This window comes from Micromys minutus (genome assembly GCF_963924665.1).
Source record: "Micromys minutus genome assembly, chromosome: 10".
Lineage (NCBI taxonomy): Eukaryota > Metazoa > Chordata > Mammalia > Rodentia > Muridae > Micromys > Micromys minutus.
In genome coordinates, this window is record NC_137979.1 from 60408270 (window position 1) to 60418241 (window position 9972).

The following is a 9972-nucleotide window of genomic DNA, read 5'->3' on the forward strand; positions in this document are numbered from 1 at the left end:
TCTCTCCTAGAGGCCCCTCCATATTCCTGGTATCCACTCAGAGCTAAGCCGGATCACAATCCCCATGACTCAAGTTCAGTGTGGGAGTGTGGGGGCACTGACTCCCATTCCCAACTCTTTTTGGTCCCCAGTGGCACTTGGGTTCACAGGAGTTTAAGAACCACAGCATCTGTCCCAGCCCAAATCACCTGGAAAATTGTGGGCTGGGACCCAGGTCCTAGACTGCTTCTCTTCTTTCCTGAGGAGTTCGTTGGTGGCCTCGAATCCAATGATGAGAAAGACTCTTTGCCCAACACCTCCCCCTTCTTGTGTTTTTCCTCCCCTGTGTGTCACAGCGGAGTCCTCTAAGGACATGGGGCCCTAGGAAGAAACCTGACCTTTTCATGTATTTTCTTCTGTCTGAAGCCATCAGTGGAACATAAGCCCGGGTACGCACTGTGGAATGTTCTGAGAGATGGGGACAGGAATGGGTTCCAGAACTCAGCTGTCCCTGTCATAGGAGTGGGATTAGTCTGAGTCTGGGCCCAGAGCACCTCAGAGCCATGGCACTGCTGAGCAGTCTTTCCTTAAAAGAAAGGGGTATGTTTGTAAGAAGGTAAAGTGAGGAGGAATATGTTTTGGTGGATGTGTGGTGGGTTGTGGGCCAAGGGGGTGCCTCTTTGGCCCCTTGCTGAAGCATCCATTCCCCCCGAAGGACCAGCCATACAACCTTATAGTATAGACTTATTTTATTCAGGGCATGGGGAAGGGAGTTAAGAAGGAGTAGGGGCAGAGAAAAGGAGACGGGGAGAGCAGAGAAGAGGGGTAGACAGGTAAAGGAATAGAGGCTGGCGAGGAGCACCTGGACAGAGAAGGAAGGGAATGAGGAGAGAGGAGTAAAGTGGCCAGAGGACAGAGTGGAGCAAGAAGGCAAGAGCAAGATCAAGATAGAGAAGGGGGGCAGGAAGACCCTCTTATAGCTGTTGCCAGGTAACTGTGGGGGTGTAACTTGACAAAATGCTAACAGAAAGATTCTTTTCCCGACTAGGAAAAGGCTTCGTTCATAAAGCACTTGCCTTCCTTGCAAGTACAAAGATATGAGTTCAATCCCTACAACCTACAGGGTTTGTTTCTTTTTAGGGGAGGGCAGTTGTGTGAACTTGTAATGGCAGAATGGGGTGGGGCAGGTAGATTTCTGTAATTCTTGGCCAGCCATCTGACCGACTTGACAAAGGTCTAGGTCAATGAGAAATCCTGTCTCAAACAATAGTAGAATTACATCAGAAGATATTTTTTATATACACACCTGCCTCAAACATGCACACACACACACACACACACACACACACACACACACACACACACACACGAGAGAGAGAGAGAGAGAGAGAGAGAGAGAGAGAGAGATAGACAGACAGACAGACAGATACACTGAGAGACAGAGATTATTTTCCATCTCCTGGAAAGTTTCTTCATCAGTCCTGAGTATCAGAACTATGGGTCTTCTCCTGGCCAACGTCACCTCCCCTAAAGCATCTCTGAGGCCTGCTCATCCACAGGACCACGCTGAGCATACCAAGGAGCAGGGGCAACTTTAGAAAGACCAGAAGCTGGAAGGAGATGCTGCCCAGCAGGGACCTGCAGGAAACAAAGGAGGCAGGAAGTAAGCTGCCACCTTGCCAGATGGCTCAGCCTTCCTGGTGTCAGTATCCTAGTCCTCAAGGACCAGACAAGGACAAGCCTGAGATGGTGCGAGGTCAGTCTCTCTGCAAGTGCAGGGCTGGTCATGATGCCTGAGGACAAGCTCTCATCCAGGAAAGCTTTACTAGATAACACAACACCAGGCCGAAGGCTTCACTGCTCCCTCGCCTTTGACCTATCTTCTGCTCCATTCATCCCCAAGATGATCCTGCCCACCCTCATCAGCACAGAGTGTTAGGAGGCTGGGGACAAGCTACATCTTGCAATGGTTGTTGGCTGATTCCACTCTGTAAGTGGATCAAGACTGGTATCACAGATCATTGTGTCCCTTTAGTGTATACCCTGTGGGAATCATGAGGTTCATATGACATGATTCTGCTAGCAGCCTTCAGATGAAGATATAGAACTCTCAGCTCCTCCTGCACCATGCCTGTCTGGATGCTGCCATACTCCTGCCTTGATAATGATGTAGTGAATCTCTGAACCTGTAAGCCAGCCCCCAATTAAATGCTGTCTTTAAAAGAGTTGCTTAGGTCATGGTGTGTGTTCACAGCAGTAAAACTCTAAGCCTATCCCCACACTGACTATTGGAAGAGTTCCGTAGGAGCAATGAGATTTGTTTATAGGCTGGAACCAGTAACTGATCAGAGAGGGCTCTCTTCTAAGTCAATGAAGACCCAACCACGGCCCTCTGCCCTGCCCTCTGGGGGACACACAGAGGAGACATTTGCTTTGCTCAGTCTCCTGGCATTCAGGTGAAGATGTTACCTTCCTGCAGGTTGAGGCTTAGAAGAGAAGACTTGGTATACTAAAAGGTAAACAGACTGGGGAGTCCACCTCCTTTTACATGAAAATCCACCATCCCAAGTGTTTCTACAGGATAGTTACCGAGGTTAGCAAATAAAATTACCCCGTGGACAGGCCAATCTTGTTAGGATAAATGACTTTTTAAAAAAGTACAAATATTGCATGTAGCATATAGTTACACTTGGGATATCCTTAGGCATGAAGTGGTTGGTTTTTCCTGAATCCCAGGATTCCTGGGCATTTTGGGCCTTTATGAGAAGTCCTAACAGAGGAGAAGTCACAGGGTCAGCACAGAGGGAAGGAGCTGCCAGGGTTCACCTCTGCTTACCTGGTTCTGGGACTGCCCTGAGTCACCTGGTCATTGCCAGTGTTCTCTATGGTTGATGCTGAGGTTGTCAGAACTGTGCATGTGGTTGTCCTTATTTTAGTGGAACTCTCTGATGCTAAAGATGCAAAGAGAACATGGTTCAGTCCTCCTGTACATAGTCCGGATCTGGGTATAGCCTTAAGGTTTTCTACTAGGAATTAAGGAGCTCACTTTCCAGTCAACATCCACAATTTACATTATTTACAATATAACTTTATTTATTGACATTAATTAATTAATTAAAAAGTGTTTCTCTATATAGCCCTGGATCATATGAGACTTACTCTGTAGACCAGGCTGGCCTCAGACTCAGAGATCTGCCTACCTCTGCCTCTCTAGTGCTAGGACTAAAGCTGTGTACCACCATGCCTAACACATTAATTCTTTTCCAAAGAAAGATGATGTGCAGGAAAAAAAAGAGCATTCCTTTAAAACTTGAATCCTTGAGAGTGTACTCATTTCTGCCTGGTGTTCAAAATGCAGAAACACTTCAGTTTTGCATATTTTGTCTATTTTATTTTTAAAAACAAACTCATACGTATGTATGTATGTATGTATGTATGTATGCATGTATGTATGTATTTTTGTATGTATCTGTGGCACCATGTGTTTACAGTGCCCATTGAGTCCAGGAAAGGTCTCAGATCCCCTGGACCAAGTAGATACTAGGAACAAAATCCAGTCTGAAGAGCAGCCAGTGCTCTTAATCACTAGCCATCTCTCCAGCTCCAATTTTGTCTATTTTCTTGTTGTAGTTGTTTAAAGCAAGACATAAATTTGATCCTTATTACTCTGTCTTGACCGGAAGTAGAGGTTCAGCGGCTTCTTTTATTTATGTTAAAGGAGATGGGGGTCTCAGCATAGGAGTTTAGCTCAATGGTAGAGTGTTGGGCTAGCACATGTGAGATTGTGATTTCAGTTTTCAGACCTGTAAGAGTGAGAATATCTAAGACACATATGCAAGGGGACAAGACTTATCTATTTCACCTCTATCTCAGTAGAAAACAGGACAAAGAGAGTAGATTCTGTTTATCTTTCCTAGTAAGGCTTTTACAATGGCGGCTGATCCCTCACCCCAACTAGAATTTTCTGGGAGTTTTTTTCTTACCTGTGTCAATATTCACTTTAACTTTAAATATGGGATCTTTTCCAAATTTTGTAATCCCACACCAGTAAATGTCAGCATCGCTTGACCTCAGATTCTCCATGGTCACTGTGATGGTGAAGTTTGTCTGGTTATCCCAGATGGACACACGGTTCTTCTTCACCAACTGCTCTGATGAGTCAGTTTCAACGAGAATCTTACATGATCTCCAATCAGCTCCTCGGCACCAGTACTTGCTGTAATCCTGGTTCGAGGTATATCGGCACTGCACTGTCAAGGAGCCCTGCTCCCGACCGCTCACCTCCTCTGGACCTGTGATTGAATCCTCAGCAGTAGAGCATCCTGGAAAACACAAACCCGTGGACCACTGATCTCCTCCTCCAAGGGCAGGGTACAGGGCCCTGTGCCCAGTAGAGTTCATGAGCTGAATAACAACCAGTGAAGGGTTTCCCTTTTCCTAGGACAGATCATCACCATTATCCTATTGGTTATAGCCTCAAAAGTAAAAAGCAAAACAACAAACAACAACAACAAAGAATAAAAAACAAAGAAAACAAAAAAAAAAAAACAAACAAAAATAAATAAATAAATAAAAAGAAATGCAGAAGAGCCCAGTTACAGCTCTCAGAAGATAAAATGGTGACAGTGATCAATCATGGCTGGAGCAGAGGAACTGTGAGAAGGCCAGGTCCCCTGGACATGATCCTAGCTCCATTTTGGTACCACTGACCCTGAGGAGGTTCATCTGAAGAAGTCACATCACCTGACCACACGGAAGCCATTTTTGGTTGTTCCTACAGTCTCTGGGATAAATGCCTTGGAGGTTGACCAAAATGACACCAGCCAGTCTGATTTCTGGGTGTTCCAGGCCCACAGCACACAGACCATTTTTGGTCCTGTAGGTCCAAGTAATCTGAGTCCAGAGCTCCTGATAAGGACTGAGGATGCAGCACCTTTGCTGAGGTGCTTACACAGCACGAACACAAGAAACAAGTACCAAATGCCTGCTGTGAAAAAGGGATAAAAGATCTGGAGAGATGGCTCACTGGTTAAGAGAACTGGCTGCTCTTCCAGAGGTCCTGAGTTCAAATCCCAGCAACCACCTGGTGGCTCACAACCATCTGTAACAGGATCGGATTCCTTCTTCTGTTGTATCTGAAGACTGTTACAGTGTGTAAATATACAGTGTATGTGTATGTATGTATGTAAATATATGTGTATGCACATTTATATATATTTCTTATATATATGTGTGTATGAAATATATAAATATTTCCAAAAGAAAAAATATGAAAGAATCGTTTCAGGGTATTAGCTTCAACACCAACAACTAAGTATATCCCTAACGCCACAGGTAAGAAAACAAAAATTGTTGAGTGTAATTATTTTAAGTAAAAGGACCCAACCAACAGCATGGAGAGCCAGCGTACAGTGTGGGAGAAAATATTTTCAAACTATGGGATTGACAGGTGGAAAGCCAAGTGAGGTAGGGTGTGTGTAACACAAAAGGCAGGAGGGTGTGGAGATGATTGGCAAGTGAGTCTGTGAGCTCCACGTGCAGTGGGAGCCCATGTCTAAACAAACATGGCGGAGAGCTAGAGAAAGGTACCCAGTGCCAGTATGTGGCTTCCACATGTATGTGTGCACCCATGTGTGCAACTAGCCACACACACCAACATTTACACGTACATACAACAGAGAGACACATTTTTTTCCTCAAACGGAACAGTGGTTGTCAGCCTGGGAAAGGTGTTAGGAAAGAAAGGAGAGTGCGCACAGCATAGAGGGAGAGTTGTTAGGGCAGCGGGGTCTGCCATTTGACAAGAAAGACAACTTCTAGTGTATGATCCAATTTCAAAATATGGTTGACTACTGAATATTTCTCAAAGTCTCATACAGAAGATTTCTTCAAAGTGACAAATGGCTTTGATGAAAGCCCAGCTACCCTGATTTGATTCTTTTGTCCTGTACATACATGTACATACATGTTCAAATGCCATATTTTACTCCTTCAGGTTTTTCCCTTTTTGAAACAGGCATTCAAAATGTGGACCTGGCTGACCTTGAAGTCACAGAGGCTCACCTACCTCTGCTCTCTGAGTGCTGGCATTAAAGGCAATCACCAGCACTCCTGGCCCCTGTAAGTATTAATTACTGTGTCAATTACAAATCAAAATGTAATTGGAGATGGGGCTGCATGCTAAAAATCCCAAGTTCAGGGTCATCCTTGACTGTGTGGGCCAAACATAAAACTAAAAATACATTTTAAAGAGATTTACTTCATCACTCATTCATCAGCTTTGTGCACAGCTAAAGTTTAGTATCAGACTAGAGAAAACTTTGTTTTGTTTTTTTATCTTTTTCTCTTTTAATTTGGTTTTAGTTTTTCTTCAATACCCACAGAATCCATCAGATGCCTAAAATTTGCTTAGTACTTGGGAGTGTACTTCAGTGAGTCTCTGGTAAATGACTCAGCTGGTTTTCCCGAACCCAGAGCAGACCATCTGTGTCAACCTCACCACCGACATGGAAGTGTCTAAATTCCCAGTTAATTACCTGAGAGGAAGAGGAAAAGCAGAGCTGAGAACTGCCACATGGTCTTGTCTCCTCTCCTGTCCCTGGTGGCCACTGATGCCAGCACCCTGGCAGGAATTGAAGCTCAGCTTGAGTTTCCTTTTGTGTCTCTAGTTACCTTCCTTCACAAAACTTCTCGGTCTTACATAGTAAAAGAAAGATGGTATCAGTCTTTGTGAAGGTCATGTGGGTACAGACGGTGAACAGGAAATCTGAGTTGAGAAACACCTCCATGTCAGCAGAGTGGTTCAGATCTTTACTGCCAGCACTAGGGAGACAGAGGCAGGTGGATCTCTGAGAGTTATAGGGAAGCTACCAGGATTACGTAGAGAGACTGGATCAAAACAAGTAATAAACCAAAATCCCCTCCTCCATCAGATAGAAACATAAAGACTATTTTCTTAATGGGTGAATTTTTTGAGAGGGACCAGCCCCTTTCAGGTCTGGGCTGGTGGTCCTGGCTTCTATAAAAAGCAGGCTGAGCAAGCCAGGAGCAGCAGATCAGTAATTGACAGCCCTCCATGGACTCTGCGTTGACTCCTGCCTCTGGGTTCCTGTCCTGTCTGACTTCCTGTTTTGACTGCTTTTGATGCTCAACTGAGATAAGGAAGAGACAACAAAATGAACCTTTTCTTTCCAGATCTGATTTTTGTCTGGTGTTTCATAATCCCAACAGAAACCCTAAGTGAGGAATGTGCTCCCACTCAAAGTCCCAGTGTGGACTTTTCAGAAAACCTTTCTTTCTTTTTTACAAGCTTTATGTTATGTTTCATGTGTAAGTATTTTGTCTGTCTGTATATCTGTTTGTCTGGGCAGCATATAAATGCAGTACATACAGAGGCTAGGAGTAGGTATTGATTTCTTGAACTGGGTTGGGAGACACCCAGGGTAGGTGCTAAGAACTGAAGTCATTGTCTCTGCCACATCGGCCATTACTCTCCACTGAACGATCATCTCTCTAGCCCAGATTTGATTTCCATTTTGGGAACTTGATTGGTTCTTCCCAAGATGTGAATAGCAAAGGACCCGGACTGTGTTGCTGAAGCCTTGCTGATATCTAGGAATAGAGAGACACCAAGTCTCAAGACTACAGCTCTAGCTAGAAGACCACGGAGTACCAGTGTGAACCACGCTGGCTCAGTGGCTGAGGATCCTCCTGAGCCTGGTGACCTGAATCCAGTGCTTGAAACTCAGGGGACACTGAAGGGGGAGAATATATTCCACAAAGGTCTGCACTGACTGTGGAATACACACATACACATATGTCACAAATACACTCAATAATCATAAAACAAAATGTAAGAAGTTAAACATAAAATGTTTACAATACAGGAGAACAATTTAGTTATCAGGGAGTCTCCTTTTCTTCTTCCTGTTATTACTAGGCTCCTCCTCTTCTCTGTCTTCTTAGGTTGTTTATTTTTTGAAAAATATTTTTGCTTGTTTTTATTTGCATGAGTTTTGTTCCTCTGCTCATGGTATTGCACATGGCAGTGCCCAGAAAGGACAGAGGAGGGAGTTGGATCCCCCAAAATGGAGTTAGAGGCCATCGAGAGCTGCTGTGTGGTATGAACCTAGATGAGCAGCCAGTGCTTGTAACTGCTGAGCCATCTCTCCAGTTCCTACTTGATTTTTGAGACAGAGTCATGTGGGGTCTAAGATGACCTGGAATTGACTTTGCAGCTGACAGTGAAACTCCAGATTCTCCTTCCTCGGCTTCTCCTGTGCTGGGATTATGGACGTGCCTTTGTCTTGGTGTAATAATCTCTTAAGTGAGAGCCAAAGGCATGATGCACAAAAGAAATAATGGTTAATTTGCTACATTACAGTTAAAAGGTATTTATCAAGAGATATATCTCCTTTTTCATATCTCTATCTATATGTCTATCTATCAATTAGTATCTATTGCTATATCCAGCTATAGCTGTCTGAATATATATTTATATGTGTACGTGTACATCAGACAGTGCAGGTAGTTGAGTCAGTAAAGGGTTTTCTGTACAAGAATGAAGACATGAGGCAGATCAGCAGTATGCATATAAAAAGAAGATCTTGGTGACATGTGTTGTCATCCAAGCTTGGGTTTTATTGAATAACTAAAGCAGGAAGGAAAGTGAGGAAGAAGGGGGAAAGAAGGAAAGGAGGGAGAAGAAATGGAGAAGAGCCTCCAAAGTGTTGAACCACAGAAGGGAAATGCATGTCATAGGGTGATTACATGGCCAGGCAGAGGGCAGCAGAAACAAGATGCCTGTTAGAGCATCAACATCTCAGCTGCATGAATCTCAGGGACATGATGCTAAATGACAAAGCCATGACTTTGAAATGAAGACCATTACTGGGCATGGTAGCACATGCCTATGACCACAGAACTAGGGAGGCAGATGCAGGAGGATTGTGGGTTGGAAACTAGCCTGGGCTAAATTGTGAGATCCTGTTAATGAAAAAGAAAGAGGAAGAAAGAAGGAAAAAAGGAGAAAAGTGAGAGATAGACTGACAGACAAACAAACAGACAGGAGGGAAGGTGGGGTGCATCTCTGTGGCAAAGTCCTTTTTCTACTCTGGAACACTGAGAGAAATAGTTTCACACTGGTCCTCTTATGGTAATGCAGTTGAATTTTTATGACGTCAAGGCCAACCTGGTCTATATAGTGATTTCTGGACCAAGCATCCATATAAATACTCTACGTGAAAAAAAAGTATAACTGTGTGTATATAACAATCAGAAACAGAGAACCTTCACAACATACCCCTGGCAAGCCCATGAGCATGTACATGGCAAAGCCTTAAGCCAAGAAATATAAAACGCTAGGTTCAAGTTGTCATCAAGGTGGCTGGGAAGCAGGGATGAGATATCAGGCAGGTAAATCATCAGTATAGATCACATTCTGTTACCGAATCTGCAGGAAACAGTGCCATAAGAGATGCACATATTTATAGGACAGGTTGTCAAACTGCCTTCTAAATATCTATGTCTTGACCCTTTCATTAGCGCTGCCCTGGCGTTGGTTGGAGATGCTTCCTTCTGCTGTAGAGTGAGTGACCATCGGGTGCTCAGCCCTATACACTCCCCCATCCCAGCCCACAGCAGGGAGGGAGAGGAAGAGTTCCACAGCCAGAGGCAGAGGAGGAGATGCTCTGAAATGCTCTGTTCTGTATGTGACACTGTCTCAGGATCAAGTTTCACTGGAGCTGTGGTACAGGGACAAGATCAAGTCAGCAGGATCAGCCACTGATCCAGCAGAGGCCACTAACTCTTTTCAGTGAGTTACAATATAAAGGGGGGGATGGTAAAGGGCGAGAGAACATGAAGAGGAGCAGGGAAGACATGCCTGAGGGAGTGGGAGGGTGGGATCAGAGGATATGATAGTCATGTACAAATTGTCAAAGGATAAATAAAAGTATGCTATTAGAATTGTGTTCAATTATTTTTTACTTAATT

At 44.2% G+C, this 9972-nt stretch overlaps 1 protein-coding gene across 1 annotated transcript; it reads right to left on the minus strand.

Annotated features, from left to right (window-relative positions):
* Window positions 1–1454: 1454 nt before the first annotated feature.
* LOC308425250 (CMRF35-like molecule 5) lies at window positions 1455–4741 on the minus strand (the record flags this gene model as incomplete). Its single annotated transcript, XM_080922470.1, has 4 exons — window positions 1455–1617; window positions 2816–2930; window positions 3963–4301; window positions 4690–4741. The coding sequence occupies 4 exons, from the start codon at window positions 4739–4741 to the stop codon at window positions 1455–1457; spliced, it is 669 nt and encodes a 222-aa protein (XP_080778596.1).
* Window positions 4742–9972: the final 5231 nt, after the last annotated feature.